Source organism: Camelus dromedarius, chromosome 19 (assembly GCF_036321535.1).
Source record: "Camelus dromedarius isolate mCamDro1 chromosome 19, mCamDro1.pat, whole genome shotgun sequence".
In the NCBI taxonomy this organism is placed as follows: Eukaryota; Metazoa; Chordata; class Mammalia; order Artiodactyla; family Camelidae; genus Camelus; species Camelus dromedarius.
In genome coordinates, this window is record NC_087454.1 from 6,427,492 (window position 1) to 6,450,619 (window position 23,128).

General features: G+C 49.8%; 1 protein-coding gene and 1 long non-coding RNA gene across 2 annotated transcripts; one reads left to right on the top strand and one right to left on the bottom strand.

Annotated features, from left to right (window-relative positions):
* Positions 1-246: 246 nt before the first annotated feature.
* Positions 247-19,064, bottom strand: TFAP2A (transcription factor AP-2 alpha). The gene is made up of 7 exons (XM_031435211.2): positions 19,006-19,064; positions 13,972-14,406; positions 10,795-10,846; positions 8,469-8,700; positions 6,502-6,620; positions 4,458-4,599; positions 247-2,290 (listed from the first exon to the last, which is right to left on the bottom strand). The coding sequence occupies exons 1-7, from the start codon at positions 19,054-19,056 to the stop codon at positions 2,002-2,004; spliced, it is 1,320 nt and encodes a 439-aa protein (XP_031291071.1). The 5' UTR covers positions 19,057-19,064; the 3' UTR covers positions 247-2,001.
* Positions 16,384-20,477, top strand: LOC116147703 (uncharacterized). The gene is made up of 4 exons (XR_004131295.2): positions 16,384-16,434; positions 17,843-17,981; positions 18,843-19,115; positions 19,335-20,477. It is a non-coding gene; the product is annotated as an uncharacterized LOC116147703 (long non-coding RNA).
* The last annotated feature ends 2,651 nt before the right edge of the window (positions 20,478-23,128 follow it).

Below are 23,128 nucleotides of genomic sequence, written 5' to 3' on the forward strand. Positions count from 1 at the left end.
CATTTACATTGAAAAGCCAGAACAAGTAAGTCAAATCTGAAGTGGCTCTTTCCTTCGTGGTAATGAACTAACAATTTAAATTTCAGTTATCCTCTGAGACAGATCCCAAAGTAGTAGGGGGAGGGGGGTTGAGAGGGTGGGGAGGAGGTCCTTCTGTTCTGATCTCCATCTTCCTTGTCATCCTTAATGTTTGGGTCTGAAGGTTTTATATTTTGGTGTTCAAAACACACATGAAAACCTAAAGGATCAACATAAATAAAATAAAACTTTATTTTTAATAATAAAATTAATGTTTCTAGTAAGGAAAAGATAGTATGTCATTCCTTTAGCAGTACAAACAATCTTTTATCCAAAAGAATACATTGGGTTTTATTGTGTCATTTGTCTGAATACAGACTCAATGGAATATCTAAATGATACCCTGCTCTGAACTCCAAGTTGAAAGTAAGTTTTTATTATACTTGAGGGAAACAATGGGTTCAGCTGCTTATTGCAAGGAGCAATTGCCAAGGGAGAGTTAAACTCAATTACTGTAACCATACTGAATAAAAAATACTGCCAAGAACAAAAATACGCCTGGGTAAAGACAGCCACTGAATAAAAAAAAATCGACATAAAGCGTATCAAATATTTATTTATCTGGGCAACAAAGGACTATGATACATTGACAGGCATGGAAACTACTGCCAGCACAACTCAATACAACACAACTAGAACAGCTTCCAAAATGGCCAGTGAAAATACAGAATACCAGGTGGTCCCAAATGTTTGAAGTTCTTTGAACAAAAAGAGAGAGAGAGAGAAAGAGAGAGAGAGAGAGAGGAAGAAATCCCTAACCCTTGGCTTAAAGACAATATTCATTTATTGCTCAAATGCTGCTTTTAAGGGAGGACAGTGGAATAAAATAAACTTTTTTTTCTCCCCACAATACGTAGAACGGTTATCAAACCACTCAAGTTAAAAATCTTTCCAGGGTCCAATATCACTTTTTTCTTTCAGTTCAATGAAAAGCTAAATGTAATACTAATTATATATAAAATTTTATTTGACTTCTTCTTTTCATTTGTTCAGCTGTTTCATTGTCGTCTTTAACATGCTACAACAGGGCTAAACTCATGAATCCCAGAGGGAAAATAAAATCCCCCAAACCTTGGATTCCTAAATAAGCATCATGAACCACATGAAGAAGTAAGAGGGAAGATTCAAAACCCACTAAACAAGAGGTAAACGAGATCACCAGATAAATTAAAAAAAAAAAGGCTTAAAACAGACTCACCATATTTACACTTCCCATTAAATTACACATAAATAAATATATACAGAGACGTGAACACTGATTCCCTTATATAACTGTGAATCGTGTTGCCAGAGAAAGTTCAAGTTGGTGGCTTTACCTTGGAGAGGAAAAACTTCTACAACTGAAGACGTGACATGGAACTTCGAGTATCTGTGTTCAAGTTTATTCACAATACTGATAAAAATGTCATTGTCCTTTTTGCCTTTTTTTTAAGTATGGCTACAATCTGAACTGAAGGATGTAAGGGAAGGTGGTGATTCCGTCCCATGAAGCACATATATTTTTTTTTAATTTTTACGTTCTTTTTTCTTAAAAAAAGTTTTAATTTTTGTTGCTGTTGTTGATTTGTTGTTTAAAAAAAAAAAAAAGGTTCACAAACTCAGACAGAACTTTTCTTTGCTGGCTTCACGGCCTGTTCTGTTCTCCGAGGCTCCACACGAGGGCAAAGGGGAGGCGATGCTGATGGGGGAGGTCGAGGCAGGGGCCTGGGCCGCGGGGCGCCCCCTCTCTCCGGGGACCCCGAGACTCCGGGCCCAAGGCGCGGCGGCAGCGGCGGCAGCAGTAGCAGCAGTGGGGGGTGCTGATCCCGGAGCTGTCACCTGCCGGTGGCGGTCGGTGGCGGGGAGATGGATCGGACAGGACTGGACGGGCGCGCGGGGGGAGGGGGCGGCGCGGAGGCGCTGGGAGGGGGCGGGCGGAGAGCCTCACTTTCTGTGTTTCTCCTCTTTGTCACTGCTTTTGGCGCTGTTGTCCGTGTGGCTGTTGGGGTTGTTGCTGAGGTACATTTTGTCCATGGCCTTGAGGGCCTCGGTGAGATAGTTCTGCAGGGCCGTGACCGCGGCGCACACCGCCGGGCTGCCGAAGCCGTGGGAGATGAGGTTGAAGTGAGTCAAGCAGCTCTGGATGCCCGGCTCCAGGATGGGGTTGGGCCGCGAGTTCCCCAGGGGAGATCGGTCCTGAGCCAGCAGGTCGGTGAACTCTTTGCATATCTGTCTGCAGCACAAGTGAAGCAGAGAGAGGGATGAGGCTCCCCTGCGGGCAGCACCAGCAGCAAAGAGGGAACCCTTCTCCCCGCAGTTAGTCACCTGCCTGGATCCAGCAGACACCTGACCGGACCCAAGGCCCCAGAGACAGGCTGGGGGAGAGGGGCGGGCGGCCACGCTGGGAGACCCAGCCACCTCTCAGAGTCCACTGAAAGATCTCCTTAAATCCTTCCACGAAGGCCTCTCTCTCTCTGTCTCTCTGAGGGTCTGTCTCTCTCTCTTTCTCTCTACTCAGCTGCACCAAACTTCTAACCCCCTCCTTTCTCACCATCCCAAACATCCCAGACACAGGAAGACACTTCACACATTAGAAGAGAAATAAAGGTGACTAAGAGGGCCAAAGAGTCAGAAACACAAGCATGTTTTCAACAGCTGTCCTGCCCAGGAGATTACAGAGACCTTCTCCCATCTTCCAGGGAGACCTCGGCAGCGGCTCGGGGGACGGACTCTCCCCTCACTCACCTTCAGATCAGGGGGGATGTGGGCAGAAAGGCAAAATTTTTCCTGGGGTTATTTGGCCTTTAAAAATAAAAGGTACCTCCCAGGGGGTAAAGGGGGTGGGAAGTGATAAATTGGGGGTTCGAGATTTGCAGATATTAATTACTATATATGAAATAGATAAACAACAAGTTTCTGCTATATAGCACAGGGAAGATATCCAATATCTTGTAGTCTATAATGAAAAAGAATCTGAAAACAGAAAGAAAGAAAGAAAGGAAAGAAAGAAAGGAAAGAAAGAAAGAAAGAAAGAAAGAAAGAAAGAAAGAAAGAAAGAAAGAAAGAAAGAAAGAAAGAAAGAAAGAAAGAAAGGTAAAGAGAAGAGAAGAGAAGAGAAGAGAAGAGAAGAGAAGAAAAGAAAAGAAAAGAAAAGAAAAGAAAAGAAAAGAAAAGAAAAGAAAAGAAAAAAGGAAAGGAGGAAAGAAAGGAAGGAAGGAGGGAAGGAAGAACACACGCACCAAAAACCTGTTACTTGGGGATAATTCAGAGTGGTTTGGAAAGGAGAAACAGACATGTCAATCTCCCATTCCACCTCTTTTCCCACACACCAAAAAAAAAAAAAACAAACCACCCCATATACATTGTCTACGGAAATTGTGAATACGGGTGTGCTTAGGAAGGTAAGAGGAAAGGAGGAAGTTAGAACACAGGCGGTGAGGCCTACACAGGGGAGGCTCTGTCTCAGAGTCTGGGAAGCAAGGACCAGCCAGCCGGGGCCTTCCTGAGGCGGCAGCAGCCTGGGCGGCGGGCACAGGGAGGGGGCGGACCGGGTAGGGAGGAAGGAGAATGGGGCACCCTGGCCGGCTGCCTCCTCCAAGGCCAGCTGATGTCCCCAGGCCAGAAACTGTCCCGTCTGAGGCCTCAGCCTCTGCCCTCTGGTTCCATGCCCTCCTGTGACATCAACTTTGATAATTAAGGGCTTCCAAACAAGCCTTTTAATTTCCAGAAAACATATCAAAACAGTCATTTTCTTTTCACACACCACCTGGAGAAGCCTTTTCAGCCCAGGCACCGATGGGAGTGTAACCTGGACCATTTTGAAACCTATTTGACATCTCGCCTGTGGGCTACAGCTTGTGGGGTAGGTGTGTGTGTGTGCTCGCAGCACTTTTGAGGAGGATGAGGAAGGAAGGCCAGATGTGGGAGAAGGGATTAGGGTGGAAACTAGGGCAGCTTCTGACTTGAACATTTTGGAGGCCACTGCTTAATCCTTGCCCTTGGAGAACACATTGGTAAGACACGAAAACTGATACAGGCAAGTCTGTCACTCCTTGAAGAACCTGATTCTGCTCTTTCTGAAACAACACAGACAAATCCACATTTAGCTTCCATCAAAGCCCTACTCTACCCGACCACCATATACGTTAATTTTTTTTTTTTAATGAGAAGTTGGGGCGGAAGAAAGGGAAAAGAGGAAAATGGACACTAGCAATAGTGCTTGTATTTCCCCTTTAAAATTGATTATGGTTTATAAGACTGTGTTGCAACTTCAATATTTACAACAACAAAGCTGACTAACACAAAAGGAAACAAGGGCAAAAGTGAGAGCAAAAACCATTTTGATTTTTGTTTCTCTGTGTCAGTGAGCCGCAGAGACCCCAAAGAGGTAAATGTCTTACTTTGTAGCCAGGAGCATGTTTTTTCTTGTCACTTGCTCATTGGGATCGGAATGTTGTCGGTTGAGAAATTCAGCTACTGCTTTGGCAGGAAATTCAGTTTCACACACGTACCCAAAGTCCCTGGCTAGGTGGACGGCTTCTCCTGGCAAGAGGTGAGAGGAGGGAGGTGAGTGCAAAAGAATGGAGAGAGCTGACATCAAAACTTCCTCCCAACTCCCTTATTTTCTTTAACCTAGATGTTGTAGGAAATACAAACTTTTTTTTTCTCATTTCAGGCATTTTATTTCCTTCTCTGAAGGCTCTGGTGGGTGCATTTCTCAGGGAAAATGGCCACTTATCCTAGGAGGCCAAGATGATTTGAAAATGTAAATCTCATTCACTATCCTCCAGTCTCATCCCCCAACCTGATGACAATTTCCCACCGCCTCTTTTCAAATGTTTCTTGCATTCCAACCTCACACCTATCAACACATTCATAAACGATATTCATAATTACTCCTGGAGCTTTTCTGCAAGGGAACGACTAAGGGTTTACATTTTAACTTTATCGCATATAATTATCTGTTCATCCAAACCGATTAACCAAGAGGATTTGAGGGTCACTCCACTGAGTCTGTCTGTGTTGTTGATTTTCGAATCTTTGGTTTTAATTTCCTGAACCAGTTGGTTTTTACTGCAGGGCTTCCTGCCATTAGCTCCAGCTCCGGAAGAACGCATGCGCCAATTAGGGCATCAAAGCCCTCTCCGCTGAGCTTGTTTCCATAAAATGGAGCGGATCACAAACAATAACAGTTCTCCAGAAACTGCCTCCCTGCCACAGGACTCAACCCCCAGACCCATACACGCTCTCAACTACACCCAGAGCTGCTACTACCATTTTCTCTGCGTATAATTCTTTGGGGGTCTGCATGGTGAGTCCTCAGTGCACTGGTGTTAATTCTAATACAATGCTACTGTAGACGAGTTTCTGGCACTGAACAGTTGCTTTATTACTTAACAGTTTTGTTAATATCATCTTTTGACACCATTAACAAATAGTTCGTAGGATTTCTGTTCTAATGTGTGTTTTTAAACACGTTTTAGTTATTTACAAAGCTAGAACATGAATTCCATTATACTCTGTCTCCTCAAATACAGGATGTAAATAAGATAAAATGCCTTCTTTAAATATAAATGGTAGTTTTAAAATCTGCCCCACAATTTAAGTGCTGGGTTTTTTTCCTATTGGCAGAAGACATTTCCAATAGAACACAAAGAAAATGCAAGAGAATTTTACATTCATTCCAACACACCCAAACTTAAGCCAATTTAGTATCAGAAAAACTTAACAGGGGTCTAGAGGAAGTAGGAATGTGACTAGATTCTGGTGTATCCAGAACAAGGAGTGAGGACAGGGTTAGCTTTCATTTTGGGGGGTTTAGAAGCCTGTGTCTGTGTGTGTGTGTCTGTTAAAAGCTGACACGAGAAACTTTCTGCAATGCTTATATTTCTTTTTTCTTTTCCTATCCAAATAACTCAAAGTCCAAAATTGCTCACTTTTCTTCCTGTCCAGTAGAAAAGCACAATTAAATGAGAGATAAGCAAGCATATGTTTGGAAAACAAAAACCTAAAAGGGTATATAACCCTGAGCTTTCAGGACGGTCTTAAATCAGGATGCAGGTCAAAGATTCCCAAATTAATTCAGGAAGTAATGGTCACGCATTTCTCAAACGCAGATGTCAGAATAGCTTAAGTGATTTACTGCTGAGCTCTATAAAGGAGGCAGGAACTTGGAGAATATGCAGTTCTTAAATTTTCACATTGTTTAGGTTAGAATTGAGCTAGGGAGGTATAATTTTGTGGCAGAGGGGAAGAGGAAAGGAGGACAGGAATAAATGCAAATACTTTTTTGACATGCAAGAATTCCGTTCACTTCCGGCTGTATTCTCTGGAAACAATGAAACAGCCCAATTGACACAAAATACAACCAAACATCTGGCCACTAAGTATTATCCATTTTCCCAGAAGAAACCTCCCTTCTTGTTAGCAAGTGAACTCGCTTACCCTCCACTAGTGATGTGAGCAGGGTGACGTTGGCAGCTTTGCGTCTCCCTGCTGGCAGATTTAATCCTATTTTGTCCAGTTTTTCTCTTAAAGATCTTCCTCCATTTTTAGACTTTGCCCTGTTTCACAAATAGATGCGAGAAAGGAATTTAGAAAGCATTTGGTCGCTCGGCATCACACTGTAGTCATTTTGACAACTTCCTAAAATGTGCTTTTAAAAATTAAGAATCCTGGCCCCGAGATATGGAAGGGAGGAAAATCTAGGAAGGAATTACGATACAGAAAGATCATAGGAGATGAATGCTTGTCAAACTGTAAAGCACCCCCTGTGTTCAGTTATTACTGCAACGACTGTGGCAGGTTGCAAGGTTTTGATTTCCCAGCTCTCTAAAGAAGAACCACAAACAAACAAACACAGCTCTCATCTCTAGGGTGAGAGGTAGTTTTGAGTTCAGCTGATTACTGTATATTTTCCCTGTTGTTACAATCACATAAATCCCAGTGGGGTCTTTAAATTGTCTTTGCAAGATCTGCTGTTAGGTTGTTCAGAGTAACCAAAGTTATCATCACTCTCACGTTTCTTGCTCTGGCTTTAGCCTCAATGGGAAATTCATTTCATCAACTGTTTACATGCCATGTCACCAGCCTAACTGGAAATGTCAAAAGTTGACATCAGCCTTTAAAAATTTTACTGATTTAAGAGACAATGGAGGTGGTTCTAAATAGATGTCTAAATAGACTCCCATAATCGGAAAGTGGTTAAGATAAATTGTTTAAATAAAACAGCAAATTAATTAATTTCAGATTTTATTCCCTACCCAAGTGCTCTTTAATTGTGTGGATTAGATTATACTCCCCTAGGTAAACAGTCTCCAATATTGGGGATGGGGGAAGGGTAGGAAAAGGCAGAGGGCGGATCCAGATGTGTGTCAGTGAAAGATTACAAAGGGACAGCGAGACGACTGCGAACGAGGAAGGAAAGAGTTGACTAGCTCATGTTTAATTCTTCCAAAAACGGTTTTGTAGCCTTTGTACGGGATATACCCTTCAGAGAGGAACTTTGGGTCTATAAACAGATACATGAATAAATGTCAAAAGAATGAAGTTTTTGGTCTTTCTTATTAAAAATTAAAAAGAAAAAAAATATGATCTGAGAAAGTTCAACACAAGACCCACTATGCACACTGTTGGGTAGAACCCTAGAAGCAAGGAGCCCACAGGAGGGAAAAACCTGCCCTGAGGATTTTCACCTGGCTGACCCTTAGGAAATCTTATCTACGAATTCATCATCCCAACCTCGCGCGGGTGAGATGAGAACCCTGGCCACGTATGCAACGTGCAATCATGCAGTCATCCGTAGCAACCACACATAATGCACGCAAACGTGCCTTGCACGCTGCCTGGCACCCATGGGGCCGACGCACATCGAACCTATTCAAAGGACGGTAGGCTACCGTCGGAGACCCTACACGGAGGTAAAGCAAAGTGAGGAGCCCGCGAGGAACTTTTCCAGGGCTCGCAAGGTGTGCAGAGGAGGGAAAAGGCGGGTGCGCGGCGCCCCGCGGCTGCGGCGGCAGGCACTGAGCCCGCGGCGGAGCGAGCTGCGCGTGCGCGCGGGAAGGGGCGGGGGGAGCCGGAGGGCCCGGGGAGCGCGCTGCGACAGCCGATCCGGGCGCGTCCCCGGAACGACGGAGCGCGGGCGGCAGACGGGCGGAGAGCGCAGGCGCGCGCCGCCTCGCCCCGCCCCCCAGCTCCCGCCCACCCGGTTCTGTGCTCCTCGCCCCGCCCCTTTCTTTTCCCGCGAAGGGAGGGCCCTGGCGCGAGGCCGGTTTGCGTCGCCGCCCAGGCGCAGGCGCAGTGCTTCCCCGGGCCGCGGGCGGGGCGGGGCGGGGCGGGGCGGGACGGGACGGGGCGGGGCGGGGCGGGGCGGGGCGGGGCGGGGTGGGCAGGGCCGCGCCGGGCCTCACCTCCGCAGCACTCCGCCCAGCAGCGAAGCGTTGAGACACTCCGGCGGTGAGAGGCGCCGCTGTACTTCCGCTACCGTGACCTTGTACTTCGAGGTGGAGCTGAGGAGCGAGAGACGACCCGGAACTGAACAGAAGACTTCGTTGGGGTTCACGACGCCGCCGAAGAGGTTGTCCTTGTTAATGGGGATGGCGGAGACGGCGTTGCTGTTGGACTTGGACAGGGACACGGGGCCTGCGGAGACAGACGGGGAGGCCGCGTGTGGGCGTCGAGGGTCCCTCCCAAGCCCCTTTCCGACCCCGGCCCTCGGCGCGGCCAGGGCCAGGGCCCGGGCATGCGTCGCAACCCCCGCTCTCCCGGCCCCGAAAATTCTGCGGCTCTTTCCCCACCTCCTGCCCTATTCCTGCTCCATTCCCGTCCTGGGGCTCGAGCCTCTGCCCCTCGGCATCTCACCGGCGGCCGGAGACGTCCCCGCTCCGCCAGCCAGGCCTGTGCTTCTGCCTGGGCCCTTAACTTATATCCACAAAGGTGCTGTCTACCAATGGTGGTGACATCATGACCCTCTTGGCTCTCAACATCCCAGGAGAGTGGGCCCCCGGACGGGGTGCTGGAGCACAGGCCCAGGGTGCAGGAGAGGGGGTTACGTTTGTAAACCGAGAGCAAGCTATGTGTACTTGGGAGTTTGGGGAGGGAGATGGATTTAGGGTTTTGTTGGGGAGAAATTGCTTCAAAGACCTATAGTTAAAATCAGCCGAGAGTTTAGATGACTAAAGCAGCCTGTAAATGAGCATTTCAGTCTAGGCACCAAGCTGGGAAGTGGTGGATTCAGTTGTCACACAGCACACATGCCCCATCTTTCCGATAAATAGGCCCTTTCCTATGCTTAATTTTGAAAAAGATTCGAGTTTTGGAAATCCATTTCAAGCCTGGTTTTGAGCTGCGAGAAAGAAGGATAAACAGCCCTACCATAGAATACTAGCAGTGTGTTCTTCTGATGAGCAAAGAGTTAACGGCCCTGCGCTTAAGCGTCTTCTTTGAGAAGGGCGGGGGAGGAGGAGGATATATTCTTGTTAGTTAGCATCATAAGCTCTTCATTCTTGGACCCACCATCCTCAGGAGAAAACTCAAGTCCAGCAGAAAGTGTACTAACGTGTTACATTTCTAACACCAATATGATTCCGATGCATTCATAACCATTCAAGTACAGTATGCATTTGTATTTTAAAATTCCACATGGAGACAAATATAATATGCATACATTCTCATCACAGTATTCCTCCCTCTTTAATGGGGATATTTTAGACATAGGGAGGTGGGGGGCTCTAGGTTTTGGATAGATCACTTGTGACATTAATAGCTCTGGGGAGGCTAATAGAGACAATAGGAGTTAAACGAACTCTTGAGAGATTACTAATAAAAGAGCCAATTATCATGTCGGCTTGGAAAGAGCATCTCTTAAGATTTATCCCTTGCACATCTAATTTGACATGACAAAGACTTCACAGATGCAAAAATGAAACTTTAAACTAGCTAACAATATACTGATTGGGGTTAGAAATGAGAACAGTTTTATATAGCATCATCCTCTGGTGGTGCCTAGAATCCTGAAATGTAACATTGCCACCATAACAAGAACAACAACAAAAAGCTGCTGTGAATAGCATTTAATCCAGTAAACTTTATTTCTACTCACTGAACACAATACAGATGACAAATCCATCCAAATCACTTGACTTTTTAAAAACAATTTCTGCTCTGAACAATTATGCTAATAAACTTGACATCTTCAAGAAGCTAATTTTTAAAAGCCAAATTTTTGTTAACCTAATTCACAAAGTTTTAAAACCCTTAAACAGCTAATGAGAGTGTAAATGTGAGAACATTAAAGTTTGCTTTTTCCTCTGCTAAGGAGTGCTTCTTATCATCTGCCCTTATATTAATAGTAAATTATTTGCACTGTTTTAGCATTATACACTTCTTAACACTCACAGCCACTCACACAGTGGGTTAGCTAAACCGTCAAAACCGTTTCAGAATTGAAACGCCACTTCCAAATCAGTTCAACTATCACACATTTCATGTGTTTGTCCAGATATCATTAAATGAAATTAAACGGTCGAATCATAAATCAGAACAAAGCTAGCCTGTTGCCATTTGTAACATACTGAAAGCCGATCATTCAAGCATTGCTGTTCTATGCCTATCTATTCGCTAATTCTGAGCCTTTAGGAAATCCTACTTGAAAAAAATAAATACGGCTCTGCAAGTTCTTTTAAATAGCACTATGCCTGTAAGGACATGTTTGGAATGCAGAAGGAAATGGCTTACCTTTCTTAATTACAGTTTGATCTGGGATGTTAATACCCGGGTCTTCTACGTGCTGCAACAAAAGGGATACACATGGATGTAAGTGAGTAATCAAAACAAAAGGAAATGAATATTCCGTGCAAGGTGGGGGGAGGGGAAGGTGTAGAATCAAAATCTCCCCTCCCATCTAGTGACATTTATATATAAACATCTCAACTTGGCTTATTGGAATTTGGGGCTTTGCAACTCAAGAGGTTTCCACTGTGCACCCATGGTCCATTTCTCCTCCTCCAGCAAATAATCCACGTTTGAAGGAGGTGGGGGTGGGAAATAAAACTTTCTTTGGAAATTAAATTGAGTTTTGGAACACCTAATCTTTCTCGCCATCAGTTCAACCTTTAAAAATACACCTAGCTTTAGTTTGGCGCCTCAGCGTCTTCGGACTTCAGTGATTCCAGTGTTCAGGCAGCAAAAGCCAGAGAAACACAATAGAAATGACAGAGGCGGGAGTAATAGGGGAGCATTGGAAACGTTTCGACAGTGTGATAAAGAGCAAACGTGTATACGTGCCTTCACTTATGGAAAAATGAAAAAATTTTTAAAAAGGACTACTGTCAAAACAATTATCAGGTAGGAATATGAAAAAGATAAAAAAAAAAAAAAAAAACCTTTGAGATTTTCCTGTGTCCAGCAGCAGCTTTGTTAGTGTGGTTTTCTTTTTTCCTTTTTTTTTTTTATTTTTATTTTTTTTTTACAGATGGATGGGTATACGTGTGTGCTAGAGTCAAAACGTGATTAGAAAGTAAAATGAAATCATGTTTTCTAATGCAGAAACTGACAGGCAATATAATGTCTGGCTGTGTTTACAAATTAGCACCAGGGCTGCTGAGATAGAAGATTTCGCAATCGTTACCAAACACAGGCATTACCATTTAAAAAAACTATCACTTCCTTCTCTAGTCTTTGTCCAACAATAATACTGATTCGAACATTTTCCATTCTGTCTTGGATTTATGCTCCTGTTAATTGTGCTTGATCGCAATGATTCCGGGTGGATGGTACTAAGTTGCTTTATTACAGGTTTTATTATACTCAATGCTCTCATTTGTAACTTGCCTAAAGTGCTTCTGGATTTAAGTATAATTAAATTGAGAAATGTTCAGAAATGACTACTGCTGCAGTTCTTGTGTTTTAACTATATGGGGAAATATGATCCCTTTATGCATGCACCCTAAACCCATAAAGTCAATGTAGTGTGGCATAATACTTTTATTTGTGTTATTTCTAGACCTTGTCCATACAGGGAAGACTGTTAAGTTTAAAACCCCACTGAGATATTAATGATTAAATAATTTTCACCATCGATTTGATTTTCTTAAATATTTGGCAGTCATTCTTATTAAAGGTTAACTGTTGCAGCAATAGGAAAATTGAAAACAACCGTTTTCCTGACCCAAATTCCTTTGAAAGAATTTTTTTTTCTTAAAAGGTGGCGGAGGGAAGGGGAAGAGCAGCAACTGGGTTTCCTTGCTTTTATTCGATCTTTTGGTTAATTTCTCCTATAGGCCAGTTTCACCACAAAGAGTGACTACACAGGTGTTAAGAATTCACAGCAGCCACTTCGGAATTTTTGCAAAGTAGAGCAATTCTAATTCACAGTAGTTCCAAAAGCTTGCAATGTTATTTTGCAATTCAAATATTTCCAATGAGCAGACTAGGAAAAGGCTTCAGACTTTTTGGGAAGGGGAACTAAAATGATCACAGCTTCTAGGATTGTTTTTAAATTTCTCTTTTCTCAACTACTGCTCTTTTCATTTTACTTTCCAAGAACTGCACTGTTTCCTATCAGTTTCTAAAAACAGGTACAAACACACACATGCACACGCACGCGCGCGCGCGCGCGCACACACACACACACACACACACACAATGCTTACTAACCCCCACCTTGGATCAAGTGCCTACTTTCATACTTTCCATGCTAGGCTGCTAAACATAACCAGCAAATTTCAGTGATTAACTAGGCCAAATGAGAGACGTAATAAATTTTCTATTTTCCTATGTAACTTAAATAATGTTTTAAATTCACCAAGCAAGCAGGTAAGTTCATCTGACCATTTTCTATGCAATCTAATGCAGTAATCATTAAACTGTCAACGGACATATTGCTGCAATATTTGATGCAGTAATTTGAAATAGCATTTTAGCAAAAATCACATCCAGATACATTTCCTCTCCAAAGAAAAGCAGCATTAACAGAGCCTTTACAGCTTTAATAAAATTATTGGCTTGTTCTAATTCCATTTCAGGAAGGCTGTGAGGAAACCATAAATATGTAGAATTGAAGCAGAGATGCTGGTTTAAATTTAATTTCAGAAAGTATTTTCAAATTATCAATAGCCTGGTTTGCATTGTAAATAGTAAATGCGCTAATACCATGCTTATTTGGAAATCATTGAAAACTGTGTTTATTGATAACTGAATTAGATCTCAAAAAATGCATTGCCCAATAGTCTCAAAACATTTAATTTCATATGGAGTGTAGCAGGTTCTGATAGGCGTTGGGAACCCAGCTAATGATTTATGAGGTCAGCACTTAGCACCCCTAGGAAGAGAAAAAGGCTGCATTTAATGTCCTCCTGCTCGCATTTGCTACTTTACTATTCTTTAATCAGGGGAGGGTATACACATAACTTTCAGCTATCACTAGTGCTCCTAAAATCCAGAAAAAACAATAATTTGCTTAGTATGTCTTTTACACTTTCTTTTAAATTGCGAGGGCATTTAAATGAGCTCTTTTGGTCGACTCTAACATGTTTTTCAGGACTGGGAGAAATCCCCACGACAGACTCAGCAGTGGAATTAGATCCTCTCCCAGTCGAAACAGTTTACTGTCGTGGAGAGGGGAAGCTATGGATATCATCAGTGGTGACATTCGTCTGATTTATAATTGGTAATGCAGGCATTGTTTGAAGGAGCTCCAGGAACCATTGTTCTAGGGGCAGAACTCTCAGTAACTTTTTAATTTTTCAGTTGGATTGTCTAGATGGGTCCTCAAAGTATCCACCCGAAAAATAGAAGGAGATTTGGAAAAAGAAAACACCATTGAAGAAACCCCTGGCCCCCGGCTGGACGTTCAGGGGGATCTGCTCGGGGGACGAGCGCTTTCTCTCCCGCCACGCGCGCGCGGCCTCTTACCGGGACGTCCTCGATGGCGTGAGGTAAGGAGTGGATCGGGAGGTCTCCGAGTCCTGAGCCAAGCCCGTGGGGACCGTGCAGGAGGTCCTCGTGCCGCCGGTAGTCCCTGCGAGGATCCAGGCCCGACAGCTGGTGGGGCAGCCCCCGGTGCGTGTGCAGGAGCCCAGACTCCTGGCTCTGCCTCTGGCCGGGCCAGCCCGGGTGCTGCGGCTGCGGCTGGGCGTGCAGGGGGTTCAGGCTGTAGGGGTCGTTGACGTGGGAGTAAGGATCTTGCGACTGGGGGTAGATAGGCTGGTAGGGCGGGGGGAAGTAGGGGGGCTGGAAGTCGGCATTGGGGGTGTGGGACAGCGGCGGGGCGCTCGTGTAGGGAGATTGACCTACAGTGCCCAGCTGGGGCAACCGTGCCGTCCCGTTGCTGGTGCCGTCGTGACGGTCCTGGAAGAGAGCGACAGGGAGAGAACGAGCAATCAGGCGTCGCGTTTCCGCTGCACACTAAATCCACTCGGCAAGGCTGCGTGGGAAACCGCCCATGCCCGTCCGCGGGCCGCTGCGAGACCTCGGCCCTTAGTGGTTCTTTTCAGAAAATTCTCCCTCAGTGAAACTGGCCCTTCCGCCAACGCAGGTTGTGCCAACGTGGGGGCATCAGCGGCTCTCCTTAGACGTTTCTTTCAAAGGGGGGAAAAGATGGAAAAGGGCCTCCGGAATACAGCCCGTGAAGCTGCAGAGTGAAACCTCCCTTAAGCAAAATGAACATTCCTACTAAATATTAAACAGCAGAAGCGGCCTTTTCTCTGTCCCCAGATTTGAACCTGCCTGCCACTGCGTTATTGTTTACCCTGTTCCGTTTATTTAGAGGGAAAAATCATACCTGTTCAAGGACTATTACCATTTCATGACTATTTAAATAGAAACATATTTCGTAGAGAGGCTGTGAGGAAAGCATACGTTTAAATTACCAGCTTAAAGAGGGTTTTAACTGCAGGTTGGGGGGCTATCTTTTCCGCTTCCTCAGTTAGGAGCCTTTTTCTGGACAGGGTCGATTTATGATAGGGATGGGAAGAGGAGGACGTCAAGTCAAGGTTTAAAATGGAAAGATTCAGTCTTACAGTGGGTTTAAAAGAGAGAGGTGCACCCCGGGGCGGAGGCCCCCGCCCCTTCCACCCCAGCCCCAAAGGGCAGAAGAACGCCTGACTTCTGTTCTTCTCTTGCAATTCGCTTGCAAAACAAGCGAACAGAGTTGATTCCAGGGAAGGCGAACCCTCGGAGGTTCAGTCTCGGGCCCCGAAGGTAAGAGGCACACCAGGCAGCGTTTTTTTTTTTTTCTTGCCGCTGGATTAAGCATCAAATGTTGAGAACATCTCGGGAACAAGTGAAGAGACGAGGAAATAAAGATGAACGTGGCGAGAAACACGCCTTGGGAAGTAGCGGCGAGGTAGGTCTGCGCGCCGGGAGAGGGCGAGCGGGGGCGGGGGTACCGTATTCGATCGAAGAAGGGAAAAGAGGGAGAGAAACAAGGACAGAGGGAAATGCAAACGGAAAGGCGGGTGGGGGGCTGAAGGAAAGCTGGGCGAGGAACCCGAGGTCTCGGGCCGCTCCGCAGCCCCAGGTTTTCAAGAGGAGGGAATTCCTAAGGAAACGGGGAGGGGGTGGGGATGGGACTCACCATAGCTGAAAAACTGTGAACTAACATCTGCGAAGAGTCTGGGGTAACGAGTCAGGGTGGAAAACAACAAGCAAGCCCGGAGAGCCCGGCTGCCCCGCCGCCCGAGCGGGCCCCACACAAAAGGCGCCGAGAGCCCCGCGCCACCCAGGACTCCGGTCACGGCGCCGCCGCTCCCCCGAGCGCAGGAGCCCCGCTCTGGTCCATCCGAACTTGAACCACCGATTCGAGCGGCGCCTTCAGCTGGTCCAACCCACGGTCTCTATCCGCCGCGATCGGGGAGGAATCAAAGTTCCTTAAAAAATGAAAAACCCCAAAAAGGGAAAAAGAAAAAAAATGTATGTGTGTCTGTGTGCGTGTGCGTGTTCCTTAATCCGTGTCTCCCCCTCTTTTCTGAGCGGCGGCTTCGCTTGAGCTTCTAATAACCGCGCTGGGCAGCGTTCCTGGAGCCTCCTAATAGCAGATATTCATGACTATTAATATTACACGAATACTTAATAAGGGAAGAATGCCTGGAAATCGAGCGTGAAGCGGAGAGGCAACTCGCGCCGGAGCCGGCTCTCAATGCAGTCCATTGACGGGAGCCTCAGTGTAGCAAATCGGAGGTGGGGAGAGGGAGCGCGAGAGACAAAAAGCGGGCGAGAGAGGGAGCGGGCGAGTGCGCGGGGGGCCGCGGCGCGGCGTCTGGCGAATCACAGGGAAGGGGCAACATTTTAAAAGGTTGCAGGGCAGGCAAAAGTGAAAGAGAAAGAGGGAGAGAGGGAGACCGAGGGAGAGCGCGCAGAGAGGGAGAATGTGTCTGCGTGCGTGTGTGAGAAAGAAAGTGTGGGCGCGAGAGAGGAGCCCGGAGTGGGGAGAGGGGAGGGAGGGAAGGAGGGAGAGCCCGAGAGGAGGAAGGGAGGGAGAGGGAGGGAGGGAGGGAAGGAGGGGGAGGGGGCCGAGTCGGAGCGCGCAGAGGGGGAGGCCGCGGGGGAGGGGGAGGGGGAGAGGAAGCGAGCGAGGACAATCAGACCTAAAAGGCTGGGGCAGACCTCGGGATGCCGCGGGGGCCGCGCGTCGCGGGCCGGAGCCGCCGGGGACCGCGTCCGGGCGTACGTCGGACTCTCGGCACCCGAGCTGTTGCCCGGCCCTCTTCGGCCGCGGGCTCCTCGGCTCCGCCGCCCGGCCTGGGGCTCGGGGTTCGGCCGCCGGCTGCCGCGCCGCTCCTCCATGGCCCCGCTCCCCGCCCGGGACCGGCCCTCGCCCGGGCCGCCCCTCCGGCTGCCGGCGGACCCCGGGGCCGGACTCCTTGCCGCAGCGGTCGCCCTGCCCTGGGCTCTCCGGGGTAGGGGCTCTGGGAGGGGGAGCCGGGACGAGGCCCGGGGCGCGCAGAGACGCGAGGCGGCCTAGCCCGGGCGCCGCTGGCACGGGCTCCCGGCGCAAACCCGTCCGACTGGCTGGGCCACTCCCGCCCGACGCCCACCCCCCACGCCCCCATGACACGGCTCGCTCTCTCCCAGCCACCGCTGCCAGTCTACCCGCCGGGTTGTCAGAACAAGCGGCACCTCGCCTCCTGCGTGTCCCTGCAGAGCCTGGCATAATTAGACAGCCCGGAGCCGGCTCGGAAACCCGAAATCCCTGCTCCGGCGCTCGCCCACCGCAAAGTTGTTGAAACAGCCTTAACTCTATTTATTCTCCTCTCCCTCCTCTCGCTTCTCATCTTTTTTGGTCTTGCTCACACAAACATGCACACGCGCCCGCACAGGGTCCCTCTCGGGGTGCAAGTTCATCGCCTCCCATCTGGGTCCCACAAGCGCCTGGCGCCGCGCAGAGCTTCGACCCCGCCCGCCGGGGACTCGGAGCCCGGGGCACACGGTTTCGGTCTCCGGGAAAGTGAACGCCGGAGCCTCTGGCCACAATCTGGGCTGGACAATCCACTCTGGGAGGCTTATGGGGCCTCAGTTTCACCTCCCCCGCCACCGGCTCGCAAAGGGACCCCCAGCCCTGAAAACAAAGCGACTGGTCGGACATGGAGTATCTGCGCCCCGCGCCGCGCAGGACAGGAGTCCCTAGAGAAGCATCCGTCCCCTTGGGATGTCACCCGGTGCCCCATCCACGGGGTGGGGGAGGGAGGGCCAAAAGGGAGGACCCGGGAAAGGGGAAAGATTTAAAATAGTCTCCAGAAAAGAGAGGAGGAAGGGGACACATGACACATTGTTCACATAAACCCAGGTTCTGATTTCAAGTGAAGACCCTCGCCGCTGCGCCCGCACAGACATCTACGCTTGACATTCCCAGCTCCAAAAGCCAAAAGGAAAGAAACAAGAAAAGAAAAAACAGTGAAAGCCGGGACTGTCACCTATTTACTTAGGTAATCTCCGGTCGCGGCCCTCTCCCCATCCCCCTCCCATGACTCATCCGCTCCTTTTAGCGGGGGTTGTAAGGGGGTTGAGGCAGCGGCCGCCAGGCCTGTTCCCAGCGCCTCCCGCCGGCTGCCCCAAGAAGCCGAGCTCCAGGGACCCTGGATTTTAAAATGGGCTCCGTCGCGGCGCTCTCTATCGGCCTGGCAGGCTCCCCGCACCAGAGGTTGTGGGCAGCCCCGCCAGGATTCCCACGGTCACGCAGACGAGTGCCCGGCGGCTGCAGGACAGATGCGGAGGGATCGGTCGGCCAGCAGGCTCCGAGCAGTGCACCCTCCCACCCCCACCCCGGGGATGCGCCTACCAAGTGGCTCAGGGAGAAGCTGCCAGAACTTCCTAAACAACACAGAGTACCTGGAACGAGCCCGGTCGCAGTTTGGGGGATAAGTGCTCCCAAACTGAACCCGCTCACTGGGAGGTGCAACTCAGTTCAGAGCGAAGTGTGCGAGCCCCTTCTCCAGATAGGGGGAAAAAAAAGCCTTTTAGAAAGCGTTGGGTGGGGGGACAGTAGGAAGGAAAGAATGAATAAATAAAAAAGGAATATTAAAGATCAGAGACAAAGTTAAAGAAGGAAAAGGGTTTTCTCTTTCCTTTCCTGGTGATGTGGGCCCTCACAAGCTCGTTGGAGAGACACGCAGAGTGCACAGACGCGTGCCCACTTGCCAGCAATTGCTTCAAAAGCCCACGCTCGTCTCTCTTAGCTCTACTCTTAGGCACAGTCTCAATTCGTCCGAAAGAAAAGGGGGAAAGCGGGACAGGGGGTTTGAAGGAGGGAAATGAAAGAAGGGAACGTCCTCATTCTCCCTCTCCAGCTTCTCCCCTGCGTTCTTCGGGCGAATCGGAGAGGCGGACGCTGCGCGGGGCAAAGTTTGTCCCACCCGCATTTCGCAGCTGGCTGCGAGGAGAGGAGGAGGAGCGGGAAGTAGAGCTCGGAGCCTGCGGCCGCGAGGAAGACTGAGCCAGCGCCGCGCTTACCTCGCAGTCCTCGTACTTGATATTATCCGTCAGTTTCCAAAGCATTTTCATGGATCGGCGTGAATGGATTTGCCCCCTCTCCACCTCGCACCCAAGTGGAGCTACTCTGGGTGAGCGCAAAGTGCCGGCTGCGGGCGGTGAGCGCAGGAGGAGGAGGAGGGCGAGGAGGAGGAGGAGGGCAAAAAGGAGGAGGAGGAGGAGGAGTGCGAGGAGGAGGAGGAGGAGGAGGGTGAGGAGGAGGAGGCGAGAAGGGAAAGAGCTCCCGTGTGCGCTCGGAGATCTCCCTCTAATGGTAGAAACTTTTCCCTTTTCCTGCTCTTTACCAACAGCCTAATCGCCTCATTAGCATATCAACAATAGTCCAATTGCTCGCCAGCACCACAATCTGCCGCCGGCCGCTCAGACCCAGGTATAAAGGCCTCTCCGAGCCGCGAACTTGCTCCTAGAGCGCACGCCTGCCGGTGAGCCCACGAAATCTCCCCTGAGCCCCGCCGCGCGCCTCTGCCCAGCGCCCCCGCCCCCAGGCCACCTCTCCTCTCCGTCTCCTCCTCGCCGGAGATGCCCCGGCAAAAGCCCGGAGCTGAGCAGGATCCGAGCGGCCGCACCTGGGACCCGACTATCAGCACCTCTGCCCCATCCCTGCCTCCATAAGCGACTCTGTCCTTCCGGCCCCGTCCAATTTTATTAGAAATTATCCCTTTCGCAATTAAACATAACCACCACGCCGAGACCAGCGAAGTCACTCCAGGATTTTTGCCCAACAAGGGATCGCCTCCGCTCGCGGCAGCCGACACCTCCGGCCGCAGCTCCCTGGGAGTTTTATTGGCTTCACGCTTTCCCCCCAGGTTGGAGATTTTGCCAAACGGCTTCAGTGGCTCGGCTGGGGTTTGCGATCCTTTAATTGCTGCATGTAAAATAAAAGGTGTACCCTGAAGAGGTTACTTGACAGCTCCAGGTGTTAAATGAGTTTCCTCTCATTTGTATGAAGGTAGGGCCGCCTGATAATTCAGCGTGGTACTTGGGCTAAGGGTTTTCTAGGTGCGACGTGGACAAGAATATAGAACTCCTATCGAGACTCACAGCCGCTTCTGGAGTTGAGCCGAAGTACCGACGTGTGTGCGCCATGTCATGCATGCATCAAAATAAATCGCTGGGAACCAACCCTTCGCTGTGTTAATCTGCTCCAGTTTTCCCAAGATTCCCCTTTTTAATTAAAGCAGGGAGAGTTCCTTCATGATTTGGTGCTGTTACTAACGCGGGCGCGCTCGCGGCGCAGTGCCCGGCTGGCGCGGAACCCGGAGGCCCGGGAGCCGCCCCCCGGTCCAGATCCGCCAGTCCAGGCTCTCCCGCTCCACTCAGGGGCCTGCTCGCCCCACCGGGGCATTATATATTTTTCTTCTGTAAAACAGAATTTTTTAAGAAAGAAAGAAAAAAAGATGTGATGTGATCCTTGGAAATATAGAGTAATTGATTTCTCCGGCTGAATGTCCTCATTTTTTTCTCCGTAAAAACATTCTTTCTTCCTCTGAATACTGCAAACTCCCCAACAACAGTAGGTCTCGCCTCAGAGGTGCTCTAGTAAGGACTTCTGATTCCGTCTGGGCCTGTTTCTTGCAAATCTCCAGGCCTCCCAGGTTTCTATAGTGCGTCCACGCAGTGGGTAGGGGCTGCGGCAAACCGGAGCATTCCCTAACAGGTGGAAGGAAGGCGAGAGGAGTGGGGACCCTCCCCCTCCCAAGCTGCCGAAAGGCGATTCTCCCTCCAAGAGGCCACAGCAAATTTCCCAAGCCAGGCAGAGTAGGCCGGAGGCCCTCCCAAAAAGTTAGGAAGAAGACCAGAGCTAAGAGAGGGATTTAGAACCGGAGGGCCGGCGAGCCCTGGGAGCTCCCCTACACTCCCTTTCCCCACCTAGACACCCGCACAGTCCCTTGGCTGAACCTAGCCCGAGGCTCGGCGCCGCACTCCGCCTGCAAAATGGTAAACTTCCAGCGCTGGCGCCGCGCACCCCGCGGGGCTGCCCAGGGGCCGCCGCCCAATGCAGCGGCTTGAAGTCGGGAGGTGGGCCCCCTGCGGGACCAACACCCTCCCAGTGGCGGCCGTAAGCCCCAGAGCGTGATCTGTAGGCCAGACCCTAGGCCTGAGAGCGTGGGACTTTACACCCCCAGACGTCGTCACAGTGTGCTTGGGAGAAAACTTAAGTTTCGCTTTCTTCCTATTTGTGGGTTGGGGAAGGCATCTGAGGGCCTTCAACTTCTCCACCCCCTCCCCTTGCTGCCCCGAGCCCCGCAGATCTCCTGCTCCGCACCCGCCGGGGCTGCTGAACTGTTGTTGTTTTCCCGCCGAGGGCGCCTTTGAGGTGCAGATCGGGGCCTGCGGGCTCCGCGCCGCCGCCCGCGGTCCGGGCGGGCGACCCAGTTGCCCCTGGAGCCAGCGGAGCCGCGGTAGAGTGAGCGTCATTGCATGTCAATGCTCCGGCCTCGCCGGGACCCCAGGACAGCAGCGCCAGGCCTGGGGGCAGGGGTCGGGGGTCCAGGCCTGATGTGGGGGTGGAGAGGGCCTTGGGGACAGAGCGAGTATCTGTGTGAGAGAGACACGAAGAGAAACAAAGAGACAACAAGGGGGCAGAATGATTCTATTTTCTTTGGTTGTCACCACCCAGTGGGCCCCAGGAGCCCAACAGGCCAAGCCCGGAGGATCCAGCCCCTCCAGGCCCCAGATCCGCCTGCTCCACCCGAGATCCAGGCTTCCCACCACTTGCCAAACTGTGAGCCCGCGAGATCCAGGCCCAGGGTTCACGCCTGTCCCCTTCAGGCTGGAATCTTACTGCTTCCGAACCTCAGTCGGCCCACTGGAGGCCCGGACCCAGGCCGAGTCTGCGCTCCGGGCGTTTTCTCACATGGAAAAATTCTGCTGCAAAGTTCGCCTGGCTTGGGGAGAAAACCGAAACCCCTGCGTGGGAGAGCTCCCCCAGTCTTCACCCTCCAGGGAAGAAGGGCCCTGAGGTCCACAGGGACAAGAAAGGGAAAGGTGTAGATTCCCAAGATTTGAGTTTGGTGTGGGATTTGCATCCTTAAACCACAAAGTTAGTCTAACTTTGGAGATGAAATTGCATTTACTTAGGTTTAACTGAAAGGAGGGATCTAAAAGAGCTCACGGTCGGTAAAAATAGTAAGTACAAGGAAAGAAAGAAATATCACAAGATGACTTCCTTTCCCCAACTCCAGAGAGTGTAGTGAGGACGGGACTCCTCTGAACTTTACTTCTCATGGCCTAAACCTGAAACAAACAAAAAAGAACTCGCCCCAGAAGGAACAGGGCCTCGACTTTTCCTTGGGAAAGTCGGGCGTTTGGTTCGAATGGGCCACCGGGTTTTTAGGAACCTAGAATCTTGTCCTAACCAGGCCTCCGCTTGGCAAGGGCAAAAAGAAAGCCCCGCGGTTCCCATTATGAAATCAGCGACAGGGAGAGGCTACTATTCTCATCAACCTGGCTAGAGCCTCCCTGGTCCCTGTAGGGGAAATGTCTGGAAGGTGGAAAGAGAGCGCTGGACGAATGCTCCCATGGCCAGGATCGGGGTCCGGGATTCAGGGAGGGCAGTATCTGAGCCTCTCTGGCATTGTGGTGCCTGCGGCCTAGCAGGGCCAAGTTTGGGAGGCGTTGGCTTCAGCAAATTCTAGGCCTTCTGCCTTATCACTCACCACTCCAGTAACCCCCACCCGTAGCCCAAGCAGCGAAAACTGGCTTCAGGAAGAAGACTGAGTGAGAAGTTAAACTTTGTGCAAACTCTTTGAAGTATTCCCCTAAAAGAACACGTTTGCCGGCGCAACCCGTCCATTCGGACCCCTTTCCATTCTCTTCCACCCGGCAGGTCCCCAAAACTTGGAAACCCAAAGAGAGACAGGTGCACCAGAAACCCATCGCACGCGCGGCCCTTGCTGGAGTCTAGGGCAAGACCGGAGGCACAGAGAACAGGGAACCTTCCTCCCGGCGCACCGCACCCCCGCCCTGCGCCCTCCTCCCGCCTGAATTAGTCATCCACCCCAGTTTCTACTTGGGGTGTTGGGGAGATGGCTGTGGCGCAAACCACAAGTGACCCCCGGGGCCACCTGTGGAGCGTGCGCCG